Source organism: Mobula birostris, chromosome 6 (genome assembly GCF_030028105.1).
Source record: "Mobula birostris isolate sMobBir1 chromosome 6, sMobBir1.hap1, whole genome shotgun sequence".
NCBI classification, from domain to species: domain Eukaryota; kingdom Metazoa; phylum Chordata; class Chondrichthyes; order Myliobatiformes; family Myliobatidae; genus Mobula; species Mobula birostris.
Genome location: NC_092375.1, coordinates 87431654 through 87449527, shown reverse-complemented (window position 1 = coordinate 87449527; position 17874 = coordinate 87431654). Strand labels below are relative to the sequence as shown.

At 43.0% G+C, this 17874-nt stretch overlaps 1 protein-coding gene across 3 annotated transcripts in view; it reads right to left on the bottom strand.

Moving 5' to 3' along the window:
• Nucleotides 1-210: 210 nt before the first annotated feature.
• LOC140199837 (glutamate-rich protein 6-like) overlaps nt 211-17874 on the bottom strand; it is an 87746-nt gene continuing 70082 nt past the window's right edge. For all 3 annotated transcript variants that reach the window (XM_072262343.1, XM_072262341.1, XM_072262342.1), the window contains 5 exons: nt 17554-17699; nt 13343-13425; nt 11387-11542; nt 2846-3074; nt 211-2395 (listed from right to left, as the gene is read on the bottom strand). In XM_072262343.1, coding sequence (XP_072118444.1) covers nt 2279-2395; nt 2846-3074; nt 11387-11542; nt 13343-13425; nt 17554-17699 — 731 coding nt within the window. In that variant the 3' untranslated portion in view covers nt 211-2278. The remainder of the gene's footprint in view (nt 2396-2845; nt 3075-11386; nt 11543-13342; nt 13426-17553; nt 17700-17874) is intronic.

Genomic DNA, 17874 nt, shown 5'->3' with positions numbered 1-17874 from the left:
TGGGCCTAGCACCAACCCCCAAAGAGCACCACTTGTCACAAGCCTCCAGTCCAAAGATCAACCTTCCACCACCACCCTCTGCTCCCTACCCACAAACTAATTGTTGTCCATCTGGAAGCTCTCCTTGGATTTCATGCAATCTACCTTTGAGAGCAGGCTCTGATCCAAAGCCTTAGTAAAGTCCATGTAGACTACATCTATCACCCTGCCTTCGTCAACCTTCTTGGTTACTTTTTCAAAAAACTCAATCAGATTTCTGAGACATGATCTCCCATGTCCAAAGCCATGCAGACTATCCCAACTCAGATGCTTGTACACTCAGTGAGTTTGTGCAGAGACCGTACGTCCGTGGTCTCCTGCTGCTCTAGCCCATCCACCTCAAGGTTCGATGTGTTGTGCATTCAGAGAAGCTCTTCTGCACATGGTTGTAACTCATGGTCATTTGAGTTACTGTCAGCTTGAGCCAGTCTGGCCATTCTCCTCTGACCTCACTCATTAACAAGGCATTCTTGTCCACAGAACTGCCACTCACTGGATGCTTTTTTTTGTTTCTTGCACCGTTCTCTGCAAATTCTAGATAGTTGTGTGTGAAAAAATCCCAGACCAGCAATTTCTGAGATACTCAAACCACCCCATCTGGCACCAACAAACATTCCACAGTCAAAGTCACTTAGATCACGTTTCTTCCCCATTCTGATGTTTGATCTGAGCAACAACTGAACTTCTTGATCATGTCTGTGTTCTTTTATGCATTGAGTTGGTGCCACATGATTGGCGGATATTTGTATTAATGAGCAGGTGTACAGGTGTAACTAATAAAGTGGCCAGTGAGTGTACATCTTATCCATCAGAATGCCCTCTTACCTACTGCAGCCCATACTATACTGACCTATAGTACCCTGGGTTTTCATTGCAGCCCATTTTAAGCAAAAGCACAACATTATCCACCATCCAGTCTTCTGGTCCTTCACCCATCACTAACAATGATCTCAACCAAGGCTTCCTTTGATTTAACAGCACCACAAACCAAGCTATGCGTTATCTCCATTGGAACGGTCTGCACTACAAGAATACCTAACGCTCTTCTTCACTCTCCCCCTGTACGTTATCTATATTCTGTGTTTGTCCTACACTATTCCAAACTGCATTCATGGAACATACAACATTTACCAAACAACGAGGTAACATTTGTACATGTCAGAAATGAACTACCCAGTCTCAGATATGTAGCTCTCCAGCTCACATTCTCAACACCTTTTAGATATATTGAAGGATTCTGTTTCTCTCTCTCCCTTTTAGGCAGTGTGTTCCAGATCCCCAACAGCCTCTGAAAGAAGTCATATTTCCTCGTCTTGATTCTACTCCTTCCACCAATGATTCTAAATCAAGGGTTCCCAATCGTTATTATGCCATGGACCCCAGGTTGGGAACGCCTGCCCTAAATAAACACCCCTGGTTTTAGAACCCTCTACTCAGGGAAATGTCCTTACTCCCTCAAAGCCCCCTCAAGTCTTCAATCAAACTCCCCTTACCACAGAAATCAACTGCAACCCATCCAAACTTAGCTTGCTAGCCAGGCAACATCTTCTGATCACCTCTTCACTGCAAGCGTATCTTTCCAGTAAAGCTGGGACAAGAATTTTTGCCGTACTTTAGCTGTGGTCTAACTTAAAGTCTCCCTCCTCTGTGCCTTGGTTAGTAATGGAAAGGATCTCTTCCTGTTTGGAAAATGCTCTCTGAGGTCCCGCAGCTGCCGCAAGCCAATTGAATCTTGGTAAAATTTATTCTCTTGCGTTGCTTCATCTGACCACGTCACTTCACACTTCTGTGAATCGCATTTTTATACTTCAAATTCTAGACGGACTGAGTAGTGTTTGTCAGCCTTTTATCCGAGGTACTCGCGCATTTTAACATTTTCTGCATTAGATTACACTCTTTACCCATCACACAATTTGAAAAGTATTTGTAAAAAGTACCAAATCGAAAATATTTTCATCCCTTCAATTTCAAATTGTGGTCAGCTTTTCTGTTATATTCAAAGGTCACGGTGAACAAATGCCTCAAACAGATTGATGCAAGTAAACAGCATAAATTCATCAGTCAATTGCAAGGAAGGCTGAAGAGAACAATCTATCCACGAGTTTCGGTGCAGAACTCTTGCTTTCACGTTAGGAAGGGGTTTACTTGTTTAGTTTAACAGTAAGGGTGCTGGAATCTTGGCTCCCACTTTCTGTCTCCGCTGCTGTGATGGGAGATGGCGGTAACGGGTGCAGATCATTCAGAGCCGCTTCATCTGCTCGGTGAGCACACGGATTTTCCGTTTCGTTTTATCGATGTAGTTCTCCGGCTCTGTACCGTCTGACCGCGCCTCGTCAGCCTGTTCCAGGTCCCTCAGCTGCATTGAGAACGGGAGAGAAAAGCTTAGGGACACGGTGTTTAACTCCGGTAGTGTGTAACGATCAAAAAGCACCTGCAAAGGAACCGACATCATGAGCAGAACTGGGACTCCGCCACCCGGGGATCCTTCATGGGCTGCTGGATTCAGTCCAAAGCGAAACTGGCACCTTTAAACGCTTAGGAAGCCACAGAATTTATTGCAGTGTACTAAGGTAGCATCTTAAAATCACAATGTTTATAAACTCCGAGCATTATGAAACCCATTTATCTGATCAATGAGGCTCGACTTGGACCCTAACAACCTTCCAGCTCAGATCTTACAGCTAAAGGACAAGAGTCCCTGCCGAGCTGAACCGAACAGGATCACACTGCGCCGGGACGACTTTACATGTGCCAACCGACACCAGGGAGCATCACTTTCACTCTGTTAACTCACTCAGATACTTACTACCAGCTTTGCCCCCATGTTAAGTCGTATGCTCCTTTTCCTCATTTTGAACGTGGTGTAAATCCTGTCTCGTGACACGACCTGGACGCTGATGCTAGAGTTTAATTTGAGGCTGATTGAGTTGTAGGGAGGTGCGTGGACATGGTACTGGTAATCCCGCCACAGCCACTGCTTCTTGAGGAGCCCCCGCTCAGTGAAGTAAAATCCACATCGAGGGGTTATGCTAATCCTATGGAAAGAGAACACGGCATGGCTCAGGATCAGCGTAACCGCAGTTTTAGGTTGACAAAGCATCCTGCTTCATCGGCACTCCAACTGAGCATTCACATCATCCACCATTAGTGCACAGTGGCTGCAGTGTGAGCCATTTACAAAGGCACTGTGATTATTCACCCAGCTCACGCCATCTCCCAAACCCATGACCTCTACCACTAAGGTCAAGGGTGGCAGGTGCATGGGAGCACAAGCACCAGCGGCTTCCTCTCTGTGTCACCGCCGTGACCTGGGAGTATCTCACCGTTCCTTCATTATCACTGAGCCTCCCTCCCTCCCCATCAGCAGCTTCACCAGACCCTGCTTGAGCGCCTCTAGAAAACGGGTCCCCCTCAGCCTAAGGGCAACGAGAGGTGGACAATGAAGGCCTTGTTGCATTTTGCAGGATTGTCCTGGACGATGTGGTAACTGGACTTGCATTGCAGAATTTCACTGGGAGCTGATTACACCCCCAGCCCCAGTCCACCCCCAACCTGTGCACCACACTGAGGAGACAGTGTCAGCACATCGAGCTCCCAGGTCTGCGTGACTGAGCTCTGCCCCACACTCTGCACAGAATGGTGACCAACAGGGTCACAGGTTACAGAGCACAGAAACAGCCACTTTCAGCCCATCAGCTCAATGCTGACTATAAATCTATTCTAATCCCATTTACCGACACTTCAACCACAGCCTTCAATGCACTGGTAAATACAGTGCACAGCTTTGTAAAAGATGCATTTTGTCCATCTCTACTGAAATGAAATTACATTCATGAAACATTCCATCTTTACATGCAAGTGCCAGAGACACTCAGAGGCCATTACAGGCAGAAGTTATTTTCAAAAACAGAAAATGCTGGACACACTCAGCAGGTCAGACACCATCTGTGAACAGATGAGAAGAGAAACAGTTAAATTTTCAGATTTCTAGCGGCTGTAGATTTTTGGCTTGCAGATTGCTTTGAGACAACTGTTCCTAGTGAATAGTTTCTGTTTATAGCAGTGACAGACTCACCTTTTACACATCTCTCACTTACCTCCAGGAATTTCCAAAGCACCTGTCAGTATGATGAAGGGAAGCTACTGTTGTAACACAGAAAGCAGGACAGGCAATGTGCACAGAAAGATTCCATAGGCTAACATGACAGTGAACCAGGCATTGTTGGTCCAGTGGATCTCTATCCTCAGGTCAGATTAAGGATGAATTTGGCTTTTGTGCAGCCTGATGTTATACTTAAAATAATATTTACATGTTATGTTTTGCAATAAACATTATGAAACAGTTTTATTAAATGTAAGGATTTGTATTTCTTTATTGGATGCATTAAAATTGCAAAATATTTTTCTTAAAGTTTAGATGTCAAGTAGTTTTGGGACTAGAGACACCTATTATAATAACTGTGGCTGAGATAAACATTAGCTCTATTGCCAGCTCTTTAAATTAGTGTCAACTTTAAATGGGATGGAGAGGGGAGTGAAAAGAGTTGTAATGCTTCAACGACAAGAGAGCGCTCTGATGACACAGCACTCACCCAGAGGTCAGGCAATGGATGGCTGGACATTTCCAGCCCTTGTTGTCATATTTGTAATAAGAGTCCAATGCCAAATTGATGCAATTGATTTAAGTTGAAATGCAGATTTTCTCAGGGTGCTAATGCATACAGACGGCAGTTCCTGGAGTTCTCACACCTACAAACTGCGATTCTCTGTTCAGGAGCCTACAGCTGATAACGTTCGTGCTCCCCTCCCCGGGTATCTCATGACATACTGTTCAGACGTTAAAAATAACAGCCAGAATCCGAGGCCCCGGGCCCATGCCGATCAAGATTCCCGTCTCAACCTGCCCCGTGTGCCCATATCTCTCAAAACTGGGGTGGCAAATTTTTTGAGAGTGTGTGCCAAAACTGGCAAAAAAATCTTCTGAAAAAATTCTGTCATGTGCCATGATAATCTTGAGCAGAGCTTTATCATTGAGGAATGAATTAGTAACAATATTATGGACTTTTAAAGGAAAAAAGTACGAGTCCTATTGCTAATTTACAGATATTCATTGTTTTTTCTATTAATAAAAGACAGGTTGAAACATATCAGGAAATCTGTTCAAAAATTATCTGCTCAAAAAGTTTGGCACTGATGATGTCTCTTTGAATGGCGATGAAGATCTGTAGATCTGTGGAATGTGTTGCCATGGAGGCCAAGTCTTTATGTATTCTAAAGGCAGAGGTTGATGGATTGTTGATTGGCCATGGCATGAAGGGACATAGTGGGGGAAGGCAGGAGATTGGGGCTGAGCAGAAAATGGATCAGCCACAATGAAATGGCAGAGCAGACTTGATGGGCCAAATGGCCTAATTCTGCTCCTATATCTTATGGTCTTTTGGAAACGTTTGCAAGTAAATTGCCAGGATCAGAGAACAACTCAACCCCCTAACAACCACCAGAGCTGCACATTTTCTAAATTGCCATTAATATTTAGTATTTAAAATGACAATAGAAAAATACCAATTTCTAAATGGTCTTGTTATTGTACCTCATACATAACATGAAGTGTGAATGTCAAATTACAAGATTTGGTGCAAATTCATATAAGTTTAAGGAAAGGAAAATAAACAGAGTTTACTCTGAGTGAGACTTTCGTTGCTGCACTAACGATGACAATATTTTACATCTGGTTTGTACCTGGTTGTTTTGAGAGTGATGCACAAAACACAATTTCACCAGGAAATCTATTCCTGTAATTAGACTTGACCAAGTTCACCACTGAGAATTATGATTCACATGAAATTCAGAGACGCCAAACTACAAGAAGCCAACTATCACCAAATATCAGTGTTCTCACAAACAACAGTAGAAAAATGTAAGCAGAGTGAAGCCAATGGCTACTGGTCCAACCATTCATTTCTGCTACATGTACACTAGGGCCCTGAGGAACCTGAAACCCGGGTGTTCTTGCAGCCATCTAGCTGGCGTCAGGCCGCAAGAACCTTTTCCCGTGACTGCATTGTAAACAATCATTCGCTGCTTCATTTGGCAATAAAGATAATCATTATGCATCTTTTACTATGATGGGCGGGGGTTAAAGAATTGAGGGGCAGCACTGCATGCCGTGTGTAACAACATTTTTACAAGTGCCACCTTGGGCATGTCAATCCTGCTCCCTATCCACATACCTGTCCAAGTTCCTTTCAAATAGCTTCAACCACTTCTGGTGGCCTCATTTCAGGTACTGACCATCCTCTGGGTGAAAAAGCTGTCCTTCAGGTTCCTTTTAAATCTCGGCCCTCTCACCCTAAACCTGTGCCCTCTAGATCTTGATTGCCTAACCCTGGGGAAAAAGACTGTGCACATTCACCATATCTATGCCCCCAATGACTCTGTATTGCTCCATATCATCCCTTATTCTCTTCTGCCCCAATGAATTAAAGCCTAACTGACTCAATCCCTCGAGTCCCAGCAACGTCCTCATTAATCTCCCCAGTGCTCTTTCCAGCTTAACGACATTCTCCCAATAGCTGATGACCACAATATTCCAAATCTGGCCTCACCTGTGTCTGGTACAACTCCAACACACATCCCAACTTCTTTATTAGGAGTTCTTGACTGATAAAGACAACCTTACCCCAAGTCTTCACCACCCATCTATCTGTGACTTTCAGGAATCATGTACAGTGGATTCTGGTTAATTGGGACACATCAGGACCAGTACATCTTGGCCCAATTAAGTGGCTGCCCCAATTAACCATAGTTGCATGGAAATAGTTAAAAGGGAAACTACCATTTGAGTAACAAATTGTGTATTTAAATGAAATACGGAACAGATTAGAACATGACTAGTACTACTACAATACTATAAAACTGTCTATTTGCTCCTAATAGTTATCGATGGAGGAAATCTTCTAGTGGCTTTGTGTGTGGTAGATTTGCAGGGAGATGGGAACCAGAGTGCCAGAGCTGACAGTGGGGCTGGGGTGAAAATAAATGATGTTAAAAGTTCAAGCAAAGCTGCTAATACAAAGGTTGTGAGTGGTGGTAAAAATCTTCTGAGCTGTGTATATTTCAATGCTAGGAGTATTGCAGGGAAGGCGGACGAGCTGAGGGCGTGGATTGACACGTGGAATTATGACGTTATAGCAATTAGTGAAACTTGGCTACAGGAGGGGCAGGACTGGCAGCTTAATATTCCAGGGTTCCGATGTTTCAGATGTGATCGAGGCAGAGGAATGAAAGGTGGGGGAGTAGCATTGCTCGTTAGGGAAAATATTACAGCAGTGCTCAGGCAGGACAGATGAGAGGGCTTGTCTACTGAGTCCTTATGGGTGGAGCTGAGAAACAGGAAAGGTATGGCCACATTAGTGGGATTGTATTACAGACCACCCAATAGTCAGCGAGAATTGGAGTAGCAAATCTGCAGAGAGATAGCAGGCAACTGTAGGAAACATAAAGTTGTGGTGGTAGGGGATTTTAATTTTCCATATATTGATTGGGACTCCCATACTGTTAGGGGTCCAGATGGGTTAGAGTTTGTAAAATGTGTTCAGGAAGGTTTTCTAAATCAATATATAGAGGGACCAACTAGAGGGGATGCAATATTGGATCTCCTGTTAGGAAACGAGTTAGGACAAGTGACGCAAGTCTGTGTAGGGGAGCACTTTGGTTCCAGTGATCATAACACCATTAGTTTCAACTTGATCATGGACAAGGATAGATCTGGTCCTAGGGTTGAGGTTCTGAACTGGAAGAAGGCCAAATTTGAAGAAATGAGAAAGGATCTAAAAAGCGTGGATTGGGACAGGTTGTTCTCTGGCAAAGATGTGATCGGTAGGTGGGAAGCCTTCAAAGGAGAAATTTTGAGAGTGCAGAATTTGTATGTTCCTGTCAGTATTAAAGGCAAAGTGAATATGAATAAGGAACCTTGGTTCTCAAGGGATATTGCAACTCTGATAAAGAAGAAGAGGGAGTTGTATGACATGTATAGGAAACAGGCAGTAAATAAGGTGCTTGAGGAGTATAAGAAGTGCAAGAAAATACTTAAGAAAGAAATCAGGAGGGCTAAAAGAAGACATGAGATTGCCTTGGCAGTCAAAGTGAAGGATAATCCAAAGAGCTTTTACAGGTATATTAAGAGCAAAAGGATTGTAAGGGATAAAATTGGTCCTCTTGAAGATCAGAGTGGTCGGCTATGTGCGGAACCAAAGGAAATGGGGGAGATCTTAAATAGGTTTTTTGCATCTGTATTTACTAAGGAAACTGGCATGAAGTCTATGGAATTAAGGGAAACAAGTAGTGAGATCATGGAAACTGTACAGATTGAAAAGGAGGAGGTGCTTGCTGTCTTGAGGAAAACTAAGTGGATAAATCCCCAGGACCTGACAGGGTGTTCCCTCGGACCTTGAAGGAGACTAGTGTTGAAATTGCAGGGGCCCTGGCTGAAATATTCAAAATGTCACTGTCTACAGGTGAGGTGCCGGAGGATTGGAGGGTGGCTCATGTTGTTCCGTTGTTTAAAAAAGGATCAAAAAGTAATCCGGGAAATTATAGGCCGGTAAGTTTAACATCGGTAGTAGGTAAGTTATTGGAGGGAGTACTAAGAGACAGAATCTACAAGCATTTGGATAGACAGGGACTTATTAGGGAGAGTCAACATGGCTTTGTGCGTGGTAGGTCATGTTTGACCAATCTATTGGAGTTTTTCGAGGAGGTTACCAGGAAAGTGGATGAATGGAAGGCAGTGGATATTGTCTACATGGACTTCAGTAATGCCTTTGACAAGGTCCCGCATGGGAGGTTAGTTAGGAAAATTCAGTCGCTAGGTATACATGGAGAGGTGGTAAATTGGATTAGACATTGGCTCGATGGAAGAAGCCAGAGAGTGGTGGTAGAGAATTGCTTCTCCGAGTGGAGGCCTGTGACTAGTGGTGTGCCACAGGGATCAGTGCTGGGTCCATTGTTATTTGTCATCTATATCAATGATCTGGATGATAATGTGGTAAATTGGATCAGCAAATTTGCTGATGATACAAAGATTGGAGGTGTAGTAGACAGTGAGGAAGGTTTTCAGAGCCTGCAGAGGGACTTGGACCAGCTGGAAAAATGGGCTGAAAAATGGCAGATGGAGTTTAATACTGACAAGTGTGAGGTATTGCACGTTGGAAGGACAAACCAACGTAGAACATACAGTATTAATGGTAAGGCACTGAGGAGTGCAGTAGAACAGAGGGATCTGGGAATACAGATACAAAATTCCCTAAAAGTGGCGTCACAGGTAGATAGGGTCGTAACGAGAGCTTTTGGTACATTGGCCTTTATTAATCAAAGTATTGAGTATAAGAGCTGGAATGTTATGATGAGGTTGTATAAGGCATTGGTGAGGCCAAATCTGGAGTATTGTGTTCAGTTTTGGTCACCAAATTACAGGAAGGATATAAATAAGGTTGAAAGAGTGCAGAGAAGGTTTACAAGGATGTTGCCGGGACTTGAGAAACTCAGGTACAGAGAAAGGTTGAATAGGTTAGGACTTTATTCCCTGGAGCGTAGAAGAATGAGGGGAGATTTGATAGAGGTGTATAAATTATGATGGGTATAGATAGAGTGAATGCAAGCAGGCTTTTTCCACTGAGGCAAGGGGAGAAAAAAACCAGGGGGCATGGGTTAAGGGTGAGGGGGGAAAAGTTTAAAGGGAACATTAGCGGGGGCTTCTTCACACAGAGAGTGGTGGGAGTATGGAATGAGCTGCCAGACGAGGTGGTAAATGCGGGTTCTTTTTTAACATTTAAGAATAAATTGGACAGATACATGGATGGGAGGTGTATGGAGAGATATGGTCCATGTGCAGGTCAGTGGGACTAGGCAGAAAATGGTTCAGCACAGCCAAGAAGGGCCAAAAGGCCTGTTTCTGTGCTGTAGTTTTTCTATGGTTTCTACAATGTCACGTTCTTTTGATTGACTGGAAATGAACAAAATCAGTGCAGACACCTGGTGCAGGTAATGGACTGCCTTTGTTAATGCATTTGACATTTGCATCCTCCACATCTTCATTTTCATTGTAACATTCCATAATGTTGTCAATACCTTCAAGTTCTTCATAGTTCCTAACTTGTTGAAGTAGTGAAATCATTTCATTTTCACTCACAGTTGTTTCCGGCCTCTCTAAATTAGAATGCTTGAAACCGCAGTGGGCAAAACAGTTCCAAATTGTCTAACTTCTTATTTCTCGCTAACTACCAGAGACAAAAATCACTGCTTTTTGAACAGAAACACACACAAGTGACACTATTTAAAACCTGTTCACAAGTGCACGCAACTGACTCTAGTTAGAAACTGTTCGGCAACAGTTCCTGTCCCAGTTAAGCAGCCCAGTGTTCTAAATAAACAAAGGGAATCCCAGCTATTTTCCCAATTAGTTTTTGTACTTTAAGAGTTGTCCCAAATAAGCAGCTGCTTTGATGAACCAATGGTCCAATTAACCAGAATCCACTGTACTTTGTACTCCCTGATCCCTCTGTTCCACAATTCTCCCCAAAGACAGACTATTCACTGTGAATATCCTACTCTGATTTGTCAAAATAAAACTTCACACATCCAAATTAAACTCCATTAGCTATTCCTCAGCCCACTTATCCAGCCAATCAAGATCCCTTTGTAGCTCCTGATAACTACCTTCACAGACAATAGCACCACCTATTTAACCTGCAAACTTACTAACCATGCCTTGTACACTTTCATCCAAATCAATGATACATAACAAACAGCAATTGGCCCAGCAATGACCTGAGGCACTGGCCTCCAATTCAAATAAACAACCTTCTAACATCACCCTCTTTTTCCTACCATCAAGCCAATTGTTTATCCCGAGCAACATGAAATTCCATTGCAGCCTACCACACGGATCATTGGCAAAGGCCTTACTAAATTCCGTATAGGTCATGTCTCGTGCTCTGCCCTCATCGATCACCATAACAACATCTCAATCAAATCTGGGGAAGTTTTGAGGGGTCGGGCAGCCTATTTGAGCTCCTAGTTTCCTGAGTTTAGTCCAGGGGTGCTGGGGCATTGAGAGGGTAGACCGGAGCCAACAGCTGCCTTTACCCTACCCCACAACTTTGTGTGTAAATCTTCGGCCTTACCTGTTCCTGAAGAGGGGGTGGGGAGAGTAAGTAAGGAAGCTGACAACAACAAACTGCGCAAACTTACATGCAGGTCAAACCACCAGGACCAAGCGTCAAATGTGCCAAGCCCCCCGATGACCCCCAATGCATACCTGCAACTCCAGCACCCAAGGCCAACTCACCAAATCTGTCCACTGGGGAGGTAACAAGTGCCGTAACCGGTTGACCGGAATATTCCCAGCATTTCTGCATTCTGCTTCAGGTCTTCAAAGATGGTGTAGACCAGCTGCTTACGGCGGAGAGCAGAGATCACTATGGCGACATTACCCGAGGGATAGCTGAGCCAAGGTTAAGAAGAATCGTAGCAGGTGGACAGGAAGCAATGTTCAGGCGTTGAGCACCTCAGCACCCCAGAAAACACCTACTGAGGCAGGCTTACCCGGGGCTACTTTGCTGATGACAATAAGCTACAGTTGGTAACCTTGGTCCCCAAATTATGATAATCATTGCAAAAAAAAGCCTCTGAGTAAACTTTCAATCACTGACTGTTGGGGTTACCAAGCAGGTAAGTGCTCAGGAATCTCTAGAAATGAATCTTCCCGGCAATGCTGTGAACAGCACTTACAGAACAATAACTATGATTTCAAAAAATGTACTTTTGTTCCTTCCCCTTCACACGGTTTATAGGTTGTAGAAACGTCAGAGCTGGAGGTAGAGGTCTTTGACTGGGTGGGGCTGCTGGAAGGTGACCAGACTAACGACAGGAAGCAAGTTCCATTCCACTGTCCACGGGGAGAACAGACCCCTGAGATCCACAAGGTGCGAGTGAGGTTTCCAGCTCCAGTGCTGCATCTTACATGGTGATAACATTGCATGTGGAGGGCTTTCTTCATTATCACGCTTGTCTCGTTTGCCAGCTACCTTAAAACTGAGCCCTGACAGCTTCAAGTTATGGCTCCTCAGCAGAATTATACAAACTATGTCGCAACATGAAGGGTAGTCATCCCATGCCGGACTAAAGTCGAGGTGAAAAGGAGAGCACTGGAAGAACCCAGTGAGCCAAGCAGCATCTGAGGAGGTAAAATGTGTTTATTGATGTTTCGGGCCTAAACCCCACACATCAGGGCCAAGAGGGGTGCGAAGGGTGAGGATTACAGATCTGAGAGTTGATGGTGTACCGTTCCTGATTTTGAACACCCATATCAAATCTCCCCTTCATTTTACATGCTTGAAGGTCGACAATCACATTTTAATTAGTTTCAACACACAACTGAAGAAAGATCTTGTTTTCATTTTGATTGGTCCCCTTTCCTTCCTAATGCACACGCTGCCCACAGCTACCTGGGCAGTGGACCTGAAACTGGCACCAGAGAGGGTGTGGAGCAGGATGTCGCTGAGACTGGAAAAGTGCAGCTTTGAGGGGAGATGAGAGCTTTTTCCAACTAGCACAAACATGATGGGCTGAATGGCCCCCTTCTGCAGTGTCAAGTCTCTATGATTTAATTATTTCCATTGCGTCGTTATCTGGAAGCAAGAGTACAAGCAGGGAGGGCTGTTCAAGTCCTCTGCCCTGTTCTGGACATGCCCAACAATGGTTCAAAAGAGTCTAGGGAGGGGGTCAGGAACAAGAGAGAGAAGTGAAGAAAATTTAATTCAAATGGAAGGTTTTCAAAATCAGGTGTTAATATTTTCACCTGTCAGTACAACCAGGAATGAATGAATTGAATCCCAAGAATTAAAAGTAAGTTTCAAAAAGAGTGGATCTCCCATGTGTGCCTTGGCAAACTTCAGTGTGTCTGACAGTTTCTGGAGGATGGCGAAAATCCAGAATTCTTCTCGACTACAGCAATGGCAAGCATCAGAGTGAAATATATCCTGGGGACTTTACATGGGGCAAACGCTGACAGAGTTTGAAACCCTGTAGCCGAATGAGCCTGTGAAGCTAGATGTGGGATAAATGTTGGTCTAATCTGCCCCACCATCCCCGGTCCTTCAAACTAACACCTTTGGAGGGGCTATTTGCCCTACTGGCTCAGAGTGAAACCAGAAACACTGAGTCCTAGTCAGCAGCTGCCTCCAAAGTCCTCAGAGACATTGCACGTCGCTGCAGGCTAACAGCTTAGAGGATTATCGGATACAAAACGGCGCCGGTTCCGTCTGGGAACATGGTGACAAACTTGGAGCCATCTGGATAGTATCTCTCCACGATTCCACAGGGTTTCTGAGAGTGAAAAAGACAGTTATCTTAGAACAGTACAGCCCAGGAACAAATGCCTCTATCATATCTGCCTCCACTATCTCTCCTGTCCCAGACACCCACCACTCCCTCTGTGAAAATCTGCTCCACACATCTCCTTTGAACTTACCTCCTCTCACCTAAGTCCTCTAGAATTAGACATACAATCTTGTTTTCACTTAGTCACGTTATGCAAGGGTGAAGACAGGAATGATTTGACTAAGAAAGTAAAAGTATACACCGAGGCTCTCACTGTACAAAATAGACAAATGTAAATGCAAAGCTTGCTGTGGCATCTGGACCGGCTGGGAAAGTGAGCAACTACCTACAGGAAAGTTATCAATACGAGTGAGAGAGTACAGAGAATGCTGACGAAGACATTGCCAGAACTTAAGGACCTGAGTTAAAGGGAAAGTAGGGACTTTATTCCTGGAGTGCAGGGGAATGAGGGGACATTTGATAGAGGTACACAAAATTCTGAGGGGTATGGATAGGATAAATGCAAGCAGGCTTTCTCCACTGATGTTGGGGGGGCGGGGAACTAGAATTAGAGGTCATAGGTTGAGGGTGAAACGTCTTTACTCAGAGGGTGGAACGAGTTGCCAGAGGAAGTGTTGGATGCAGGTTCGATTACAATATTTATTAAGTTTGGTTAAGTACATGGATGGGAGGGTTATGGAGGGCTATGGTCCAGTAACAGGCTGATGGGATTTAGCAGAATAACAGTTTGGAATGGAATAGATGGGCCAAAAGGCCTGTAGCAGTCTATGACTCTATCAAACATCTGACCACCCCCTGAGCATCTCCCCCTCCCCCTCCTACGTTTGGCTACTTACTGTCCACAGGAGTCTAGACTTAAGGGGTACAGCAGAAAAGGCAGAATAAAACAGGTTCGGAGTTACGTGTAAGTCAAGACATTGAGGCCTGAAGGTCAAAACCCCCGACTGGTAAGTCCTGGGGCAATACCCAGAGGTTGGCAAAGTCCGGAGGGCAAAGCTGAAGATCATAGTAGTCAGCAAGGCCAGAGATTGAGGCCCAAAGGTTGAAGCCCCTGGGTTTACTTATGCAGAGGTCAGAGGCCCAGTGCCAGCGAGTCCAGGCATCAGAGGGCTGGAGGCCTGTGTGTGTGTGTGTGTGTGTGTCTGTCTCCGTGTATATTCTATGTATGTGTGTGTGTGTGTGTGTGTGTGTGTCTGTTTCCGTGTATATTCTATGTGTGTGTGTGTGTGTGTCTGTCTGTCTCCGTGTATATTCTATGTGTGTGTGTGTGTCTGTCTGTCTCCGTGTATATTCTATGTGTGTGTGTGTGTGTGTGTCTGTCTGTCTGTCTCCGTGTATATTCTATGTATGTGTGTGTGTGTGTCTGCCTGTCTCCGTGTATATTCTATGTGTGTGTGTGTGTCTGTCTGTCTGTCTCCGTGTATATTCTATGTGTGTGTGTGTGTGTGTATATATGTGTGTGTGTGTGTGTCTGTCTCTGTGTATATTCTATGTGTGTGTGTGTCTGTCTGTCTCCGTGTATATTCTAGGTGTGTGTGTGTGTGTGTGTCTGTCTGTCTCCGTGTATATTCTATGTATGTGTGTGTGTGTGTGTGTCTGTCTGTGTGTATATTCTATGTGTGTCTGTCTGTCTGTCTCCATGTATATTCTTTTTTTTAAATTTTTTATTTTTATTTGGATAAGGAATTCACAAGTATCATGTACTTTTTTCACATGTATAACCTTTTCCATTTTTTTATATGTACAAAACTATAGTTATTTATACATTCTTAAGTACACATTAAGATGAAATAAAAAGAAAATAGACACTTAAATAGATAATTATGTACAGTTGAAATTTTAATCTATTAGGCTAAGTAATGGTATTAGTTGTTAAGAAAAATAGTAATAATAGTGGATTAATAATAGTTTCCACATATCTCTTCTGGACCATTTCTTCTGGTCCAAAATGTTGTATGTAAGCCTATGTAACTACCATTGTAGGTGTTTATATCCTAACTTGTTCATGTTTGCTCCTGCCTCCAGACATAATTATCCAATCCCTATGTACTTATTTACTTAATTTTATCATTTTTTATCCCTTTCCCAAATCTTTTCCTTTACTTGTGTTAATTCTCTATTTTCCAAAAATAAACAAAAGCAGTAAACATTTAGACCAGGGGTGCTTATGTTAGCAATATTACTGTGTTGATGAGAAGAGCAGTATAAGTCATTAGGATGAGAAGAGCAGTATAAGTCATTAGGAGAGTCATCTAAGGTCTGCTCACTTTGGGGTTATATATTCAATCCATTTATTCCAGATCTGATAAAATTTTTCTTTTTGAATTCTCAGAGAGTAAGTCATCTTTTCCATTTTAAATATTTCCAAGATAATTTCGTGCCAATCTTCTAATGTAGGTGGTATTGGATTTAGCCACTTTCTAGTGATTGATTTCTTACTTGCCGCTAAAAGGGCCTGCAGCAACTTTATATCTTCCTTCTGTTCAAGAAACAATACATGCCCCAAATAGAGCGTCTCAAAGTTCAGGGGTATCTGGGTCTTAAGTACCTTAACTAATGTTCTATCAATACCTTTCCAATATAAACTTAATTTAGGGCAATCCCAGAAAATATGGAAATGATTTGCCTTCTTGGAGCCGCACCTCCGCCAACACATCACGTTTGTGTCTTTATATTTTTCCTGATATGGGGTCTTGAAGTATCTTATAATATTTTTCCAACAATGTTCTCTTCAAGTCAAAGAGTTAGTCAAAGATCACTGAAAGCTGCATATTTTCCCCCAAACCTCCTCTGAAAGTACCAACTCCGCTTCTTTCTCCCACTTCTCTTTAATATACAATGCGTTTACATTTTTAGCATGGGAGAGTGCATTATATAATCGAGAAACTGATTTACTAGGTATTGAACTGCAAGCCGAATTCAGAATCTTGAAAAATTCTAATTCTGCTGTTGATAGGTCTGTATATCTACAACTCTGGTTAACATAGTTTCGTACTTGAAGGTACCTAAAAAAGTCATTGTGTTCTAGGCCATGTTTGTCCTGCAGGATTTGGAAACTTTGTAATACTCTTTTATCTATAAATGAGAGGTAGGTTGTAAGACCTTTCTTTATCCATAGCTCAAATCTTTTATCTCCTCTGTTGGGAAGGAATTCGGTGTCATATGCACACCATCTGAAGAGTTTTAACATGTTATTGATTCCACATGAATTAACCACCTTCTGCCATACTTTTAATGTAAGATTTATCCAACTGTTTTTAAACTTTTCCAATTGGGCCATCAATCCTTTGTCAGCTATTGAGGCCTGTAGAGGAAAACTGTCAACCAATCCAAATTCTATTTCCTTCCATCTAGCCTTATATTCCCTATTACACCAATATAACAGAGGGGTTATCTGTGAGGCATAAAAATCATTTCTCAGGCAAGGAAGAACCATACCTACTCCTTCCTTCCCTAACTGTAAGGTGTTATATCGAATTCTAGGTTTCTTTCCTTGCCAAATGAAGCTGGAAATCCATTTGTCCCATTCCCTGAATTGATTATCATCCACCTCCACAGGTAAAGTACGGAAAAGATACAGTAACCGAGGAAGAATATTCATTTTTATAGTATTTATCCTTGAATTTAAACTTAAAAAGGGGATAAGATTCCATCTATGCATATCTGCTTTTATCTCTGAGATTAATGGCCCATAATTTACCTGTGACAGTGTTGAAAGATCCTTCGGCAGGGTTATTGCTAAATATTTTAATGATTTAGCTTCCCACTTAAGCTCATATGTATCCTGCAATTTTTTGGATGGTGTATAATTTAGGGACATAACCTACGTTTTCTTTACATTTATTTTATAACCTGATATTTTCCCAAAGTCATCCAACAGTGTAAACAATCCTATAAATGATTTTTCTGGTTCACTCAGATAGACCAAAACATCATCTGCGAATAACGCCACTTTCTGTTCAATCCCTGCCACATTGATACCTTTTACGATTTCACTCTGTCTTATTAGTTGGGCAAGCGGTTCAATATATAGCGCAAAAAGGAGAGGAGAAATTGGAAATGCCTTTTTCCTCAGCTGCAGTTCAGGAGAGTATCATTGCTGACTTGACTCACCTCAGCCTCCTTGGAGGATGGTGCACTGGGAACATACTGTGTGAGATCTTCGAACGCTACCGTCTTGGCCTGGGTAGGTTTTAACGTCCATCCCTGCTTCATGCAATGTTCTGATGATAGCCTAAATGTGATGGTCCTCGTGCTAGCTGTAATCACCACAGCAAAGGGAAAAACATTAGCCAGTGCTGGGAGCTGAACTGATTACGTAAAGTCTACAACATCGTTCAGTCAAACGCCTAAAATACAGCATTTACTATTTTATCTTGCTCAATTCACAATGAAACTTGAGTTTTGCAACAAACAAACAGATGGATAGATAGA